The sequence below is a fragment of the Chenopodium quinoa genome, unplaced genomic scaffold (genome assembly GCF_001683475.1).
Source record: "Chenopodium quinoa cultivar QQ74 unplaced genomic scaffold, ASM168347v1, whole genome shotgun sequence".
NCBI classification, from domain to species: domain Eukaryota; kingdom Viridiplantae; phylum Streptophyta; class Magnoliopsida; order Caryophyllales; family Amaranthaceae; genus Chenopodium; species Chenopodium quinoa.
Window position 1 is genome coordinate 2090 of NW_018743570.1, and position 19614 is coordinate 21703.

At 34.8% G+C, this 19614-nt stretch overlaps 2 protein-coding genes across 3 annotated transcripts; both read right to left on the reverse strand.

Annotated features, from left to right (window-relative positions):
• Positions 1-819: 819 nt before the first annotated feature.
• Positions 820-8469, reverse strand: LOC110681638 (E3 ubiquitin-protein ligase RHF2A-like). 2 transcript variants are annotated; one of them, XM_021857786.1, is made up of 5 exons: positions 7802-8469; positions 5830-5973; positions 3003-3049; positions 1565-1670; positions 820-1452 (listed from the first exon to the last, which is right to left on the reverse strand). In XM_021857786.1, exons 2-5 carry the CDS (start codon positions 5959-5961, stop codon positions 1033-1035), a joined length of 705 nt encoding a protein of 234 aa, XP_021713478.1. In that variant the 5' UTR covers positions 5962-5973; positions 7802-8469; the 3' UTR covers positions 820-1032. The 2 variants fall into 2 exon arrangements, with proteins under 2 accessions (XP_021713478.1, XP_021713479.1); XM_021857787.1 differs by lacking the exon at positions 7802-8469 and adding an exon at positions 1772-1833 and having other exon boundaries at positions 5830-5873.
• A 1906-nt stretch (positions 8470-10375) lies between these two features.
• LOC110681639 (histone H4) lies at positions 10376-10963 on the reverse strand. Its single transcript, XM_021857788.1, has one exon. The coding sequence runs from the start codon at positions 10856-10858 to the stop codon at positions 10547-10549; it is 312 nt and encodes a 103-aa protein (XP_021713480.1). The 5' UTR covers positions 10859-10963; the 3' UTR covers positions 10376-10546.
• Positions 10964-19614: the final 8651 nt, after the last annotated feature.

The window sequence follows — 19614 nt, forward strand, 5'->3', positions numbered from 1 at the left end:
ATAGTAAAACGTGATTAATAGTAGTTAATCAACTGGCAATTTACTGTTCAGGAAAGGGGGAAGTTGATGGTAGAACAATGGAAAATTCGACTTAATAACTAGATATAAGGTGAAAGGCTCACCATTTTGGAAGTAAAAAATCCCAAGCATGGAAAAATGCTGAGCTTGTAGTATGGCATTTTGCCATCACTCATTTGAGTTATCATTTCTGGTGCCCCTACCTGAATGACTGGATTGGGAGACATGATCAGATCCTTTATTCACTCTGCTATCAAGTCTTTCCATTAAGCGAGAAAGACCAGCAATCCCAGAATTCACCTCCCTCCGAACCTCAGAACCAAGTTCAGCCACGGAATTTCTCCGAGCAATTAGCCTCTCCTTCTTCAAGCCTCTAGTATTCCTTGAAATAGATTCCTTGGATCTTTATAATAACAAAGAGTTAGCTAAAAGAAGCTGAACAAAATCTCAGTAGCCCTATTCAGTTTCTTAAAGAACTGCAAAACATGTGGCTTAGTGTGAGATTGTACCTCATTGACCAGGAATTAAAGCGAGTTCTTAAAGATTCTGACAATGACTGCAGATCTGATGGTTCTTCTGTGTACTGACTTCCCAAGGAAGGTTGACTAGCAAAGCTTCTAGACAAGAACCAAATATTACAGAAATCACACACAGTAGCTCAGCCAATACAAGTAAAATATGTCTATATATAGTCAGAAAATCCTTATACAGTAAGAAAATCTCCTTCAGAAAGAAAAAAAGAGCTCGAATGTTCTGTAAGATTCTGAAAAAAACAAACTCATGTTAGTGATGAAGAAAAAAAACTCTAAAGTATAAGAAAGGCAACACATTGTTTTTGGGATTTTTTTTTTTTTTCCTTTTAATCTCTATATGTTCACATCTTTCATTGCAATTATATACAATTCTCACCAATAATTTATTCAAATAAGTTTGGAAGTTTCTTGCATCTAGCTAGTTTAATGGTCTAGTTTGTTTCCTACTGTTGTTTCAAGGATGACATCTAAGGAACAAAGATCAGTTAAAGGGCCAAAAGGTACTTGGATACATACTGAGTTCTGATAGTACTCTTTGTCGATTTGCTGGTTCAACATTAGAGCGAATCTTATAAGAAAAATCCTCGTCGGACAGTGATGTAGAGAGTGGAACTGGCACTGAAGCATCTGGACTACTTCGCCTCAGTACTGACGCACTTCCAAGAGACACTGAAGTCACGTGACCTCCACCACCAACAAGATTTATAGCAGTCAAAACAGAAGCATCATGAGGACCATTGGGCGTTGAGAAAACAAAGAATGGTTGGTGTCGCTGTGATGATGACCTGTTCCTCTGGCCTTCCCTCCGGAAAACATATTGTCCACTTCTCATGGCAGCTGCAGCAGCCAAGTGCTGATATATATGCTCTTCAAGATCAACTTCACCAGCATCGGTAGGTGACTGCAGTGTTCAGGAATATTGCCGTGATGTAAGACACAATGACATCAAGTGCATTTTTATGAGAAAAGATGAAATGAAGAAAGAAACATGGGAAGGCTGATAGAAAACAAACATGCAGTTCAAGATTCTCTAGGCTGGGATGATAGACTTCTGTCTGAGTTCGCGATCTATTAGCTCTAAGACTCCTCTCTTGCTCCATGGATTCCAGCAACTGTTGACTGTGACAAGATGCAGAAATGGTGTCCATTAATAAATCAAAGTTCAAATAAATGAATGCACAAATGAAAATTGAATTTCCAAAAAATCCAGAGCTGGAAACCTTGCTCTATCTTTCAGGCTGATAGGTTGCCAGCACATTGGGCAATTTGAGCTTCTATGGCACTTTTAGAACACAAAATTATGAAGGGATGTCAGCAACAAAAAGGTAAATTCTTGATCAATATAAGAGAGTAGTATTATAAGTTATACATTTAAGGCTTTAAATTTGTTATATTATTTTAAATACTAAAACTACAATAGTACATACACAAGGAAACCAAAAAAAAAAAAAAAAAAAGATCCAAACTAGATTGGACATCATTATAAGAATCTACAATTGTAATTATTAATGCGTTTATTCTTAAGAAGACAACATTTATAAGAAAACGGCTGCATAAGTAAACCTTTGATTTAATAGTTCTTCATCTTATGGAGCTTCCCACAAATATGTTAAACATTATGCTAATCTTTAAAGACATTTATCATATAGATTTTAAAATAGATACAAATAAGAAATGAAAGGTGACCAATCTGACCATGATAAAGGGGAGAATGGTTATAAATTGTTGCCACATCCACTGAATTACAAAACGATAGAAAACCATGTGTTTAGATATGACCCACATGTGACTGTGAGTTCCAAATTAAAGAGTAAGAGAGAGGATAATTAACTTATAAGCCTAGTGAGTCACTCCACCTATTACCAATTGGCTTTAGGATGGAACCCTTTGTATGCGATAAGTTCCCTTTCTACAACAAATCCTTAAGGAAAACTAGTGTCTTTAATTACGCCTTGAAATCATTGAAGATTGACTAAGCACAAACTTCAAATGCACATATCTCTCTATTAGAAATATTTTTATGCAGTGATTAATGTAGTAGATGAAATCTCGTCACAATAACTTTCCAACGGCTGGTCATAAGCCCATTTTAGTAAGAAATGAGAGAGTTATGGTTGTTTTACAAAAAAATTGTCTAAAGCTGTAACTTTCTGCCCAACTGTTCAGAAAGATGTATGGAAGTTTGGCCAAACTTTTTCCCGTTTCCAATTTTTGCATTAATTCCCAATTTTGTTTCAGGGTTTGCTCACATGACAGCTACAAGGGTTATTCCTTGGGGAATAATTTAGAATTTCCTTGTCATCCACTCACCTGTTCCTTTGTTTTTATTTTTATCCAAATACAACAAAGTGGCTCTCCCCAAAGTTGAAAGTTGGTATTCACATAGAGATACTAGTATACAAAAATATGTACTTGGTTAAAATATAAAAGTGAAAATGTCTAGTTTGATACCATTCAAGGATGCAATGAAGGTGAAACTCATGCTTGCATCCAGTTACCTGAAAACATTGAAAAAAATGGGTGATAAGAAAGAAGAATTTGTAATCATATGTTCTAAAAAGTTGTTCTAAATTATGATGACATGTTCTAAATTTGTGATCATATGTTCTAAATTTTTACTCACATGTTCTAAATTTTAGATCAGTTCTCATATAAGTATGGGTTCTCACATATGAACCTATTCTCACCGGATCCCTTAAGCATTTTCATTATTTAATACCTACCAATGACAGATAAGAATCTCCATTCCAGAAAGAAAAAAGGGGGAAAAAACACTCCCAAATCAAACTACAAAGAGAATCACTGGGTGGTCCATGCAAGTAGATTGAGTCAAAGAACAGTAAAGATAAAGTCTTTTCTACAATGTCAAGTTTAAAACTTTGAATCACTTTTTTGAGGGTGTTGACTGTATTTCATTCCATCAAGAATGAACGGTAACATCAGGATATTAAATAGGAAATGAGGGATTTTGCAATGTCCAACTCAAAGCATAATCATCCACCACCCCCCTCCCTTCCCCCAAAGCACATATAAGGAAGTGTGTGTATCCCTCTCCCTCAATCTATTTGTCTGACACTGACTATGAGAGAAGGGTGTAATCACATACAAGAATTTCTTAAAATAGGTGAACATATTGCTCTATCTTTCTGTTCATGAATAATATAAACACAACGGAAGACCAATTTTTTATCACTGGTACATTGAGCTATTGGAATATATGTTGCCTTCAACTCCCCATGCAGAGAGGAAGTGAGAAACCATAACTATTTGCACACGTGAGGAGCTTACAAAACAGATCAGTTTTTTAATTTGGTTCTTGCATAAGCAACCTAATGGTCTTCCATTACATACAAACTTCAAAGCATACCTCATTTTCACATCTATTTTTTAGAATTCGCCTCTAAAATCATATATTTACCACAGCATTACATAGACATACACAATTAACACAAGCAAAAAGACGGGCATTCTTAGAGGGATTTTTGCAGTTACTAAGGCTCCAATCCTGTTCTTTAGAGACCTATATTTGATTCTCTCAAGGCTGATGTCAGAGATTCAGTATGACAGTGATATTCCAAATTCATCCCCAAATGATCATATCAATGTAACAGAACTTAACTTAAGTTCACAGACTTCAAACCTTTTTTTACTCTTCTTCTTTCCACTTGGAACTTGGTGGATAGACAATCTTACAGCCAAAAAGATGTGGAATAGGATTGGTCTTTTTCCTCAGCATTTGTTCACATAAAGGAGTAGATGAGTTTGGACTCTCAGATTTACAGCAAAATATCTTTAGGTGTATGTAATGAACTGATTTTCTGGTTGTATTATAAAATTACTAAGGATTAATAAAGGTGAAAGCTTTATATTTTGACTGATAATGGAAAAAGGATTACAAAGGATAGGTTAATAGCTTAAGGCTATTAATCTCCAATAGTGAGTTTAGCTCACAACTCTCCAACAATGGATTTAGGCCATAACTCTCTCAAGTGTTCACACCAAATTTCTGCCTATCATTTTCTTTCCCCTCCCTCTCTATTAATACTAAGGACTATTAACCTAGTAAACTAATATTACTAGAATACCCATACAACCCCTCCTTAGGTTAGTCTATTACAGTGTATTGATAAATTTCAAATCCACTAAACAATTGGAATGTAAAAAAACAATTATCTGATAGTGCAATAAAAAATCATACACAAAATTAGAATACATATTTGACCATAATTGAGTAATACAGTTGGGTCACCTGACACTCGGTTTTCAGCTCTATGGAAAAACCTACATTTTTAGCTGTAAAGTTATTGGAGTGCTGAAAGCCCCATTCTCATGAAATAAGCATTGAGCAAGGTCAAGATGCAACCCAACAGAAATTTGCAAAGTAAATCTTTTCTAAGAAGCTCTTAAAGAAAGAGTGGGGAAGCCTGTAGTATTTTTAAGCTAGAAGAGCAATAAGCAATTTAAAACAAGGATGAAGGTGATAGGTGACAGCTGCAGAAGTAAAAAAAAAAAAAAGGACTACCCCAACCAAGTGATCAAATGTATCCTTTAACATTTATAAATAATATCCTATTAATTTAACCCCCTAATTTTTGTGCATAATCTTTATTGTATTTACGAACCTTTCACCCTTCCTAGCTAAAAAACTTAACTGCTTCATAAATCTTACAAAACAAGTATCCACTTGTACTGGTCTCTAAAAATTTTCTTAAATTAACATTCCTAGTTCAAACTTCCTCAGATACTTCTTCTCTACTTCAAATTGATCCTTCCAAAATAAATTGCAAAGATTTTTTGGCTCACAGAGATATATAGGCCATGGAGTTTCAGTAAAACAATCTCCTTTCAAGGCTTACTTACTTGGTACCATGAAAGATGATAATTGAAAAAGCCCCTGGTTTATATGTATCAAGGACAGGCAGAGCCAAAAGTTAGTCATCATTGTCAAATTTCGTGTGCTTTGGTTTGCTAAACAGACACAAGTTTATGTTAGGACGGGAACCAAAGAATTGTCCAAACTGTATAAGGCTATTCTACTATTTTAGCATAAAACCAAATCCCCTCAAAAAATTTCATCCCAATCAATGTCAAGATCTAACATTGAAGCTCAGATATCCATAGAAATAAATATCAACTCAATTAAAATATGATCTCACCGAGGGTAAGGGATAGCTCAGGTGGTTAGAGCTTCCCTCCGATCCCCCAAAGATCGATTCTCATCACTCTAATCGATACCATGCAAAGACACATAGCAAATAAAATAATTGCACAACAATACCGTTGAAGGATCACTATAACAGAAATCTTCAAGGCATATGCAGCAGGTATCATCACATGCTTCTTGCACCTCGCCTTCTACAAAGGTTCCAGTAGCCGTTGAATGATTGTTACTCTCCCTAGCAATTTCCATTTCTGAAAGCTCCTACAATAAGTCAAACAAAAAGCACATATAAGAATGGGAAGTAAATCTACAAAGTGTTACTGAAATGTTGTTAGTAGGTACTATAACCAACTCCCTTAAAAGTGGTTGGCATGGAAGCCAGTGGCAACAATGTGATTGACTTGGGACTTTAGAAACCCATGATGCTAAAAGAGATATATGGGCACACAATGAGCATGTTCCCTATTAAGTGAGGGGGAGTATTTAACACCTTAAGTGTTTCTCATCACAAACAGTCTTGTGAGCAGGCTGAGCACCTCATAAATTCTTCATGCTTTCTACCAAAATAATTAATCATAATTTCTGCCTAAGTGGACTACTTTTAGGGCCAAGCTGGAGACTTCGTAGTACCCTCTTAGAGGATTATGTTAAACTGCAGCCACATTTTTCAATAATACAAAATTACCTATGCCAATGAACTCAATAAACAGAAACTGCCAAATTGTAATATACCTATTCCTAAGAAAGCAATAAACAGAAACTGCCATATTGTAATATACCTATTCCTAAGAAAGTGTACGTGTCAAGTGGAACCCCCCTCCCCAATTTACAAGAATCATGTCAATTCTATTACTTAGGAACATTTACTACATTTGACAACAAAAGGTTCTTATAGTAAGGTTCGGGCTTGAGACCAACAAGAGGTATACTTTATATTTCATTATCTATCCAAACCACTTCTATGCTCTTTACTCCAAGTAAATATAAATAAGTTGGACCATGCGAGTATTTATTTTTTACTAATTTTATTCAATTCTTTTTATGTTACTCCATATGTGCTAATTTTCACTAGTTTCAAACAATAACTCAAAAAAACTAGTATAACATATGGAGTACAAGCCGATTATATTCTCCTTATGTCATTATCTCCCTACAACTAAGTCAAATCATGATATTCAAAGTTAAAACACAAGGCAAAACCAAGGCATGGCTACCCCATTCTAGTTGTGTATTTGGCAAGCCATTTTCAGAGCTCCTAACAGGCACAACAGCCTCGACTGCCATTTAAGACAAAGTTGTGGCTAATGGAATATATATACTAGCCTTGGCACCAATTTAACTTCATGTCTTTAACAATATGTTTCGAAACTTCAGGTTTTTGAATATGTAGTTTTGCTGACTTTTAGGTGTGAAATCATATCCAGGCAGTCTATCATCCACAAATTCACATTTCTCACTTTCGATCTCCCATATTCCAATGAATCCAAAAGAACATTTCTTTGAATAATATACTCCAAAATTAGATTTGTTTTTTCTATACATGCATAACAATCAATTAAATTTTTATCTGTATACTCATTCTGTTTCTCACTATACACACTTTTTTTTTTTCAATCGATTATCTTGCTATGCTCTTTTTCCTTTTCGGACGGTTCCTTATGACTATTTATGTTAGCCGACCCCAAATAATTTTGAGACTAAGGCTTTGTTATTATTGTATGCATAAAAATCAATTTCAACAAAATTCAAGATGAAAGTATATGCCACAAATTCATTAAAGGAGCTGCAAATCACACCCCCAATCACCCACAAAAGGGTTTTTATTTTCCTAAATTTTATACACAAGAACATATTCTGAATTTTCTGATAAATAACAAAACCCAATTACCAAATACATAATGTTCAAAGTCACCCATGAAATTTCTTAAGTGGAAAATGAATTATAACGAAAATTCCCAACTTCAGCAAACAATACATTAATCAAATTCAATTATGCAGAATGTGGTGGAGAAATTAATCAGGCCAAAATTTTCAACATTAACCATGCAATAGCCTTAAAAAGCAATGAAATTTGAGAAAAATGATGAACCTCAACTGGGGAATTCAGAAATGGCCGGGCAAAATTTGCCCATGAAAGGGAGAGGTGAAGGCAGGAGCTGCAAAATTCCCAGACAATACAATCTTTGGCGGTACATTGGGAATTTTTCGAAAGTTTAGTTTATAAAAAGCTGGAACCTTAATTTTAGGAAGTAACAGGGAATTTTGGGATTTGCCATTCCATGAGAGAGGTGAGAGCCAAAGAGAAAGAGAGAGAGAGAGAGATATGAAGTCAAATTTGCAAATTTTGTTTATGGTTTTTGAGAGGAAAAAAAACCCAATTACTCCCCCAATTCAAACTTGACGCGAGCGATCTGATGTTTTGATCATAGAAGTTGACGACGAATCCTTCTCATCCTTAGATGAGAATCCAAATCCCAGAAAATTGGGAAAAACTCCAAAAAAAAAAATCGGTACAGACTCTCACAAACGGAGAAAACAAAACAAAGCACAAAACAAATAAGCGATTTAAATCAAAGAAAAAGGGTCGGAAATAATCTAATCTCCGCCAAGAAAATTAAAACCCTAAAGAGAGAGGAGAGAGAAGAGGGAGGCGGCTTGATTCTGGTATAACTTTAAGTATAAAGTTATTCCGTACTTTGTCATTATATTTTGGTAAATAAAATGACACTTGATAAACATTTTTTTGTTTATTAGGAGAATAAACTTGCATTTTTCTCATACGTTTTGCTAAGGTGTGTTTATGGGCAGATTGAGCACACCAATAGGAATCTTAACATCATTATTTGGTTTCGTCAAAATGAGCTGTTTTTTTTTTTAGTAAAAGCTATAGGGTGTTTGGTAAAGAGAAGTTTGGGCAAATTAGATTAATAGGTTTTTTAATGTAATTTTTGCAATATTCATTAAGGGAAATAAAAGTGAAGATTCCATAACTCAACAAACGACCACCTAATTTCATTATGATATAAATATCAAATCTTCATCATTGACGTTATGCATTGCTCTACTTAAAGTTGCATTGTTGAGCACACTTGACTAATATTTGGTATAATTTGAGCCAATATTAGCCTTAATTATTTTAATTTTTATTCCTTTTTGGCAGTCACTCCGTACTTGTTATTATGTTAAACGAATATGAGAAGAGAACTTTTAGTTGCTTACTATATAGTTATATGATATTCTGATTTTTCAAAAACTAAAAACAAAAAACAAAGAATCATAAAAGTAGTTTGCGCTTTTTTGTTGTCAATTTTCAAAATTATGATGATTCTAATAAGATTGATTAATTTTATTCTTTATATAAAATATATCATATAACTTTGAAAAACAAAATACTACAATGATACTAAACACGCCCTAGTTCCTAGATTAGTTCCCAACTTCCCACTAATGGAGAAGAGAATATAGTTTTTTGTTTTTTTCCCCAATGTATGCCTTGGTGAAAGTCTTGGAACTATGTTTTGTCAATATGATATCCCTATATTTTGATGGGAAAAGTTGGAGGTGACAATTACAATCATGCACTCCTTGAAGGCAAAATAATGGACAGGTTGCATAGCATGGTTCCAGAAGTTGTCCATTACTCCAATGTATCAAAGTAGTGAAAGTGAGTTGCTTTGCCAATTCTTTCTTTCAATTTTCATACACATCCTAAAGCCATTACAGTAGTCACACCAAATAACATTCTCATTCGTTTCATAATGACCCAAACGTGTACAATGAACTCTAGTGTATACAAGACTTGAATGAATTTGCCAAATTTCATACAGAGTACTCCCTCCGTTCCTTATTTGTTACTCCATTGTAAAAATATGGGTCAAACTTTTAAAATTTTGACCATGAATTCTCGTTAATCTATACGTGATAATATATTAATGTGGGATCTTGTTAGAATCGTCTCATTGTATAGTTTATTAATATTTTAATAATTTTTACGTGTATAAAAATGGAGATATATACGTTTAAAAATGCATCTTGGAGACCGTGAAAAAGTCAAATAGGGCAAAAAATAAAGGATAGAGGGAGTAGTAATTATCAATGTTACTCTAGTCTACAGTGGATCCTCCCTTTTTCATGTCCAATATGATCTTATACTCTTAAATTCATGTTGAGTCTTTCAAAGTTGCAACATCAATTAACAAAAGATGGTGTATTGAAGCATTTCGTAGTCAGCTAGACATCATATTCTATGAATTGAAGCAGGTACTCGACTACTGCAACAGCCCACCATATAAACTCTTCTAGTCTAGTAAAAATGAGCTACAAGTAGATCCTAAAAGGCTAGAAATTGTTTACAAGTAGTTGTCCAATTGAATCCACACAATTATACAATGATACTATTCTATTTCTAATGAAATAGTTGGATTCTTTCAACAATTTTTTCAATTCCACTTTATCAAACTAAAATAGCACACTATCACAAGTTGTGTCAAAATTATAAAGTACCGTACAATTACAATCTATCAAGAATATGTAAAAAAATGAAACTAGAAAAACCAATCAATTCGATCTTCATCTTCTCTAAAGTTCCAGATCTATCACTAGTTATTTAAACTTTAAGGCTAACGGAAATATGAATAAAAAAATTAATTGAAAAGAATAGCAATTTATCAAATGTAATTAACTGTTGGAACTGATTTGATTAATATCAACATTGTTCAATTAAACAATTGAAACAGCAAATTAGCAAAAACCAGCAAAACAACCAATCTATTTCATACAAACCAAACCAACTACATCCAAATTCAATAAAATTAAAACCCTAAAAACAACAAATCTAACCACCAAAGCCATAAAGAGTACGGCCCTGTCTCTTAAGAGCATAAACAACATCCATAGCTGTAACCGTCTTACGGCGAGCATGCTCAGTGTAAGTGACAGCATCTCTAATAACATTCTCCAAGAATATCTTCAAAACACCGCGAGTTTCCTCATAAATAAGACCGCTTATCCTCTTAACCCCTCCTCGCCGAGCCAACCGGCGGATGGCGGGTTTTGTGATCCCTTGGATGTTATCCCTTAACACCTTCCTATGCCTCTTCGCTCCTCCCTTTCCTAACCCCTTGCCTCCCTTCCCTCTTCCTGACATTTTTTCTCCTTCACTTTCGAGATCCCAAATTCAGGTTTTTAAGGTTGAGTTGGATTTTTGTTGCTAATTGACTTGTTGTTGATTGTGGTGGTGAATTTGATTTTGCGGTTAGTGGGTTTATATAAGGATGAGAAAGCGGGAGGTTTGGAAATTTTGAGGATTTGATTTAGAGGGAAATTTGATTTTGGTTTTTAAATTAATTGGAGCCGTTGGATGTAATTTAATCTGACGATGAAGAAGGCCGATCCGTGTGAATCATCAATTAGTGTTTACGACCGTTGATGGGTTGAATCTAATGGTTGTCCTTGGCTTATTTCGCTAAAGTTTTTTCCTATGGATCTATTACTGGTTTTGCTGGGCCGTACTTCCAAGTTAAAAAAATTTAAGCGGTTTTTGAATATTTTTTAATAAACCCCTCATTCAATTTGTAAAAGGTGGAATTATTAGTTTCTATTTTTTCTTTATAAAATAAGGCTTGTTTACTTCACCTTAAAAAAATATTATAAAGTAAAATTAATTTCAATTCAGTAAAAATAATTTCAGTTCAGTAAAATTAATTTCAGTACAGCAAAAATAATTTCAGTTCAGCAAAAATAAGGTGAAGTGAACGGGGCCTAAATTTCCTTAATTTTCGTTAGTCAGTTTTTACTTTTAGATATAAACTTCAACTAGTAGTCAGCCCGTGCAATACACGATTTAAACTTTTTGCTTTTTTTTTTTTTTTTTTTTTTTTGAAGGATTGTTTATATTGGAATTACTCTTTGATAATATTTAAGCCAAAATATGTTTGTAAATACAAATTGTTGTGTAGTAGTAGAATGAAAGTAATCATAATACGGGATTCAATCTAATCTTTTACAAAAATACTAAATATATGGTAGCAAAAATACATTGTATATAAATAACATTTTCAATAGGAGATCCAATATTTTTCAATGTAAAACAAATTGATGCAATCTTAGAGCTATGCGTGGGTTAAACTTTGGTTAATATTTTCTTTGACAGATTGTTTATTTGCATATTGGGATTATTGCCCTTTGATTGTAATTAGCCAAAATATGTGAAAATACAAATTGAATTGTAGTAGTAGAATGAAAGTAAGCATAATACGGGCAATCAATCTAAACCTTTAAAAGAAATTCTAATGGTATTATATATTCATCATACATAAATAATATTTTTCAATAGGAGATTCAATATTTTGACAATGTAGAACGAATCACTACAATCTTAGAGCTAAACATCACCAATTGTGATACTTATTCACCTGTATGATTTTATTTTATTTTAAAAAAAAAAAAAAAAAAAAAAAAAAAAAACTCAAAAAATTCCTGACCTTAATCATTCAATTGCTTTGTGAGCATCACGTTATAAATAATCATGAAATCTTATAGAAAAGGCTCATCAAATGAATTGAAAATTAATGATAATGTTAAGCCTACAATAATTTATTTTGCCCTCAATTCACAAGATTGACATTGACATTCTCATCATATTTCTTGTACTGTTCTAGCTTAGTTAACCTATTATCCTTCCCAAAAAAATAAAAAATAAAAAAAAAAAACGGCATGCTAGATTTCTTGTAAATTTTCTTGTTATTAAATATTAGTATAGATATTTTTGACCAACTCTCAATCATCTCATTCATTCATATCTATATTTAAACTCAAAATGGCACCTTCACAAAATTCCGGTGGTTCATAATCTAGTTATGGGTGGATTCATGGTTAGATGTGGATGACTGGATGTGGTGTTCCTTCTAAGATTCGAACCGTGAACAAGCCTAACCACAATCATGGTGGAAATTTCGTGATTGTGGAAAATTTTGGTAAATTTTTTATCCGTTCATCATTTTTTTAATGGAATAGGGAGTGGGTGTTTCATTAATTAATAAAATCCACTCGGTAATTATCCATTATAAGGTCTAAATTCCTAAGTATCTAATCAATAAATAAATTTTAATTAGTTAATTATTGTAGGTTTAACTAAAATGGATTCATGGTTCTAGGGTTTGTAATTACCGGGATTATTTTAATTCCTAAATTGCAGGAGGTTGATTGTAGATTTTTCAATTGGTTGTATGATGATGTTGGTGGATGCGTCGAGTGCGAGATTGTAATACCCTGAAAGTTTTCTCCTTTTAAAATACCCTTTTTTACCCTTATTAAAACACAATTTAAGAAATAACCAAAATATTATCGTCACCGTGATAACGGCTAAGACTTTTCAAAGTCACACAATGAAAGTCTTAAAACCAAATAAACATTTAATATAAATAACTTGAGTTTACAACCTCAAAACCAAAGTAAATTAAAACCACTCACAAGTTGGAACCAATATGGCCCATAAAAACCAACACTCAAAACGTAAATAATCAAACAACGTTAGTCTAATAATAAATCAATAATAAACTATAAGCATAAATAAATCTATGAAAGCATAACAAGTAACTCTCAACACTCGTCCCATCATGCTTTTCATGCTCCAACTACTTGTCGCTTTCACTTTATTTCAACCTCACTGCTTGCCATTAAAATGGGTCAATGTAGGGCCAATCCAAAGAAAAGCTAAACACAAACAACAAAGTACGAATCAGCAAAAACTGAGTACAAATGCACCTATGAAACTAGCACACTAACATGATAATCCCAACAATAATAATTAAAACATGCTTGCTATACAATCACAAGTCAACTTACTTTTGACTGATAACTAGCAATTTTAATTCTTATTAAATAGCTTTGGATAATGCATCAAACGAGTTCCTTCCTTATCTATCCCTTATAAAGGGACCCCTCACTTGGGAACTAACCAAGTGAGTACCGACTAGTGTTACCTTGTGACAGAATTATAGTGCATAAATAATAATAAAAGAAAGTACAACGTCATGTACCCCTGTTAGAAGCTATATATGGTTAGATATAAAACTCCATAACTCCCCCCATATGTTCATACTCAAGGTATATACGTTTCAAGAGTTTTGTTGCGTGATTTACCAATTTAACATTTGATGAATCCAACCAATTAATCAAGAATATAACACAATAAACATCAACTCATATTCCAAATTCATTCTTGAATTAATTAATGAGCACATACAATTTATTTTAATCTAGTTTTGTGCACAAAATTGCACTATTACAACCTTGGTTCATAAAATGCACTAAACTCGAAAATTCTACTATGGTCATCTGTAAAATGACCATGACTATTTTTAAATCATATTGGTTGATTTTTCCTTTTTTTTTAAATGCTTGGTCAAACCTCTTTTTTATTTTTTTTTCTATTTCTAATGCCTTTTCTTTTTTCCTGAAAATATTTTCTTATTTTTCAAAATCTTATTTTTATTTTCATAATTATTTTATTAAAATCACTTTTTAATAAAGTAGAAAAATAAGATTGAATTAAGAAAATTAAAATCAAAATATTGTTCTTCAATGTTCTTCAACGTTTTTCAATAATCTTCATCCATAAATGAAATTGTCAGAAAATAATTTTTCCGCAGTTTGTATTTCTGTATGACAAGGTTTATATAAAACCTAAAACATATTAGGCCTTAACATTGGCCCAAAGACTAAAATACAATATTAGGGCTCAACACCCCCCTCCTCAAGTTGGAGCATGCAAATCACAAATGCCCAACTTGCTAAGTAAATACAATAACTGTTGTTTGCTTAACGCCTTAGTGAATATGTCCGCGTGTTGATCAGTTTTCTTCACATAAGACGGACTAATAACCCCTTCCTGAATTGCATCTCGAATATAGTGACAATCAACCTCAATGTGTTTAGTGCGCTCATGAAGACCGGATTTTGTGCAATATATAGTGCGGACTGGCTATCACAAAATAGGCTCATCGCTCGTGGATGTGAGACCCCTAAACTGTCAAGAAGTGCCTTCAACCATTTCAACTCTGAAATAATCGCTACCATAGAATGATACTCTGCCTCTGCAGAAGACTTAGAGACAGTGTGTTGTTTCTTGGTCTTCCATGAAATTGGAGAGCCACCAAGAAACACCAACCAGCCGGTAATTGATTGTCGCATTAAGGGACAACTAGTCCAATCCGAGTCACACCAACCAGTTAAGTGTAAGTCACAATCTGAACTCAATAGTATACCCTGACCCGGACAACCTTTCAAGTAGCGAATGGTATGAAGAGTAGCATCCCAATGACCTTGACGAGGTTGTTGCATGAATTGAGACAAAATATGAACAGTGTAAGCCAAGTCAGGTCTAGTAAATGACAAATAAATCAAATGACCCACAAGCCGTCGATACATTTCAGGATCATCAACAAGAGGTGCCTCCGATTTTGCTAGAGTATGATTTTGCTCAATCGGAGAACCAGCCGATCTTGCCCCTAACAAACCGGAACTCTGCAATAATATCAAGGGTGTATTTCCGTTGATATAAAAATATGTCTTCCAGACTCCGTGTCACCTCAATACCAAGAAAATACTTCAAAACACCCAAGTCTTTCATATGTAAGCAGTCACTCAAATATGACTTTAACGCAAAAATTGCAGAATTATCATTCCCCGAAATAATTAAATCATCCACATACACAAGAACACTGAGATGAATAGCCCCATGATTTAGAGTGAATAGAGAATAATTAGAGTACGACTGTATGAAATCGTACCTTTTGAGAGAGCCGGCTAGTTTGGCAAACCAACAACGAGGCGCTTGTCGAAGACCATACAAAGACTTCTGAAGACGACAAACCATGTCTGGTTTTGCACCATGAAATCAGGGTGGGGGCTTCATATAAACCTCCTCACCGAGGTCACCATGAAGAAAAGCATTATGCACATTCTTTTGGTGCAATTCCCAATTTTTCGCAGCAGCAACGGCTAGGAAAGCACGGACAGTGACCATTTTAGCAATGGGAGCAAATGTCTCATTATAATCGATACCTTCAACCTGATGATTACCAAAGATAACAAAACGTGCCTTCAATCTTTCAACAGTACCATCTAAATTAAGTTTAATTTTGTAGACCCATTTGCACCCGAGAGCCTTCTTCCCCGGAGGTAATTCTTCCATCACCCACGTTGCATTATCCTCCAATGCGGAGATTTCTTTTTGCATTGCTTCTCTCCACCCTGCACTTTTCATGGATTTTTTTTGAAACTACGAGGCTCAACTTTCGTATCTATGGCTGTAATAAATACACGGTGTCGCAAAGAAAACTTATCACACTTCACAAAATGCGCTAAAGGATAAGGAGTACCTGAGGAGCTAGTAAAGGTCGATGAACTTGGAGATGGACTCTATAGAGATACAATATGTGCGAATTAGTCACGATGCCAACCCGGAGGATGCTTTACCCTCAAGTCGCGACCAAGATCAATAGTATCATCACCCTCCTCAGCAGGTGAAGTAGTGTTGCCGTAAGGGGCAGTGGCAGCTGCAGAGGAGCTGCTGGCAGTAGCAACCTCCACTAGTGAGCTGCGAGCAGTAGGGGGAAGTAGCAGCTGTAGCAGCAGTAGAGTCCGTAAGGTGGTTGCGGTGTGGGCTGGGCACCATAGGGGGGTTGTGGTCCGGACTGACTCGGGGTTCGGGATCAAGAGCAGCCTCATTAAGTGCCAATACATCCTCCAAATCATCAAGAAAATCAAGATCAACCCCAAAATTATTATGAGACTCCTCACTAACACCCGCATTAGACACATCCGAGTCCCGAGTAGCGGCAAAAGGAAATTCATTTTAAAAAAATTTAACATCTCTAGACACAAAAATATCACCCGTTTCAAGATCATACAACTTCCAACCCTTCTTGCCATGAGGATAGCCAATAAATACACATTTTCGACTACGAGGAGAAAACTTATCGCCTTTAGCCGTTTGGTTATGAGCAAAACAAAGTGAACCAAACACCCTAATTTCATCAAAATTTGGTTCTTTACCAAACAAAACCTCATACGGTGTTTTATTTCCCAATAAACGAGAAAGTGTGCGATTAGTCGAATAAACCGCCCCAAGAACACATTCACCCCAAAAACCAATAGGGAGATTTCCCTGAAACATCAAAGCACATCCAAAATTCAAGATATGTTGATGCTTGCGCTCAACACGACCATTTTGTTGGGGGGTCCCAACACAAGAAGTTTGAAAAAGAATGCCACGCTCATCAAAGTACGGAATCATACACTTAAATTCCGTACCATTATCACTTCGCACATATTTGACAAACACTTCAAATTACATTGAATCATAGCAAAGAAAGAAGAGATTGCGGAATAAACTTCGGTTTTGTCATTCAATAAATATACCCTAACACCTCTAGAAAAATCATCCACTATAGTAAAAAAATAGTGTGCACCACAAGTAGAAGGAGTCTTATAAGACCCCCACAAATCACAATGTATCAACTCAAAAATACGACTAGCCCTACTATCACTATTAGGAAAACTATCCCGTGATTGTTTGGCTTGAGGACAAGTTTCACAAGCCTTATTCAAAGATTTTCTACCAGAACTATTACTAATAGCAGGAACTAACTTGACAACTCTATCCGACGGATGCCCAAGACGACGATGCCAAAGTTCGAAAGTGGAGATCTCCGGACCCGTTACCGCACATACTGTAGGAAGACGCTGAAAGTAGTAGAGTCCATCTATTCATTCACCACCTCCAATCAGGCTCCCCGAATGTTGGTCCTGTATAGCACATAAAGAGTCAGTGAATCGGACATGACAATGTGAGTCATCAATTAATTTAGACACCAAAATTAAATTGCAATTCAATTTTGGCATGAATAGGACATGTTCAAGAATGATGCCATTGGCCAAATACACACGGCCCTCTTTCGTAGCCATATCTTGAGCACCGTCGGCGGCATCATGGATTGTACATCCATCAAACAAGACGCGTCAGTGCGTCACTTGTCACATGATGTAAGGCGCCCATGTTGATAATCCAAGAAAGAGAAAAATACTCACCACTCATCCTATTGTGTTGGTGATTATTAATCATGTTTAACAAAGTTTTAACATGCTCAAGTTTGAACTCAGACAATGCCGAGAGAGAGTCCTGTGGTGGCGAGGAAGGAGCAGCACCGACAGCATTAGCACGGACTACTTCTTTGCTATAATCAATAGCAGCAGCAGTAGTAGCCGATGCAGGACGAGTAGAAGCAGTAGAGGCTGGTGCGGAGGTAGCAGCAGCAGACGAAGAGGCAGCAGCAGGACCCTTCTTCCCATATTTTTCTAGCCACCAGAGCGGGTAGCCATGAATCACGAAGCAGCCCTCATAATCATGCCCTAACCGTTTACAGCGAGAACAAAACATCTTTGATTTATCACGTCACATCGAGAAGTTCTTCCCACGATCAAGTAAAGAAAAGACGTGAGCCTCATCATGTGGTTTAGTTTGAGTAGTGTTGCGAGAACGCTCCTCTTGAAGGAGGGCCTGATACGCATGGTCTAGAGTGGCAAGAGGTTGTTGTGAGAGCAAGTTAGTTCGAACAGCCGCATACTTATCATCATCAATTTCGACCGGAAACTGATGTAATTTCTCCTCCTCCCTATCCAATTCATACTTAGCAGCCACATTACAAGAACAATTTCCACATTCACAACCATTTGGAGGCTTGAGTCGCACCAAATCATCAAAGAATCCCATCAATTGGTTATAATAATCTTCGATATACATACTTTTCAATTGCTTGCAATTCGTGATTAAAGCCCTTAACTGTTGTAGACGCGGACCACTAGCTTCACAGTACCGCTTCTCTAAATAATCCCGAAGTCTCTTGGCCTCGTCAAAATAGGGAATTGAAGCAACAAGTTTCGGCTCAATAGCCCTTAATATCCAAGACACCAACATGGAATTTACTGTATCCTAATCGAGCATCTTGTTCTTTTCGGTCGGTTTGGAGATGATGTGTAATACCCCTAATATATTATTACTCTATATAAATTTATTTGGTCCAAATTTTATTCTATCAGTTTGTCAAATCTATTTTATTTTTTCTAATTTTATGTTTCGGGGACAAACTTTGTTTTAAAGAGGGTAGATTGTAATACCCTAAATTTTTCTATTTTAAGTTTTGAGGACTAAATTTGTTTTAAGGAGGATAGACTGTAATACCCATATATTTTACGATTTGATAAAAGATAAAATTCGAGTTGTATTTTATATTTGATAAAATTTTATAAAATTATAAAATCCTATTTTTATTTGGTTGGAATATTTGTATGATAAACTAGATTTATATATGTACATATTAACATATGTATTTAACGTTATTTTAAAAAAAAAAAAAAAAAAAAAAAGAGAAAGCTACCGTTCCGTTTTGTTGTGCGTGAGTTTCATAAACAAAACCCAAATCTTTATCCTTATTCATATATGACTCACAATAATTATGCTTTGATTCCCTTTTTTTTCCACCCATATTCTTCTAAACACTTATTTTGCTAATACTGTCAATTTGGTTCAAGAAATTTGGTTGTGCGATCAAGTAATTTGATCTACAAGGTAATCACAATCGTCGTTTTGGAGTTGTTTGCCTACTCTTATTATTATAGGTAATCACACGAATCTTAATTTTTGGAGTTGTTTAATTATAAATTATTGTTTATATTGATTGTGCAGGATATTATTGTGTGTAAATTTTATGATTTGTTATTTGTATGATAAAGATTTATATATACTCGTATGTGATTAGGGTGTGTCGTATCTTGTATTATATGATTTAATTGTCGTATCAATTGATTGTGTTATTTATGCTAGGGTTTTTAATGTTGTGG

Bases quoted from the DNA above. Each gene is read 5' to 3' on its own strand.
- LOC110681638 (XM_021857786.1), bottom strand. From the start codon at position 5,961: ATGGAAATTGCTAGGGAGAGTAACAATCATTCAACGGCTACTGGAACC. The intron at 3,050-5,829 runs GTATTGTTGTGC...CAATGTTTTCAG, and splicing joins GTTATAGTGATCCTTCAACG to GTAACTGGATGCAAGCATGA. The intron at 1,671-3,002 runs GTATCAAACTAG...ATCTTGTCACAG, and splicing joins CTTCATTGCATCCTTGAATG to TCAACAGTTGCTGGAATCCA.
- LOC110681639 (XM_021857788.1), bottom strand. From the start codon at position 10,858: ATGTCAGGAAGAGGGAAGGGAGGCAAGGGGTTAGGAAAGGGAGGAGCG.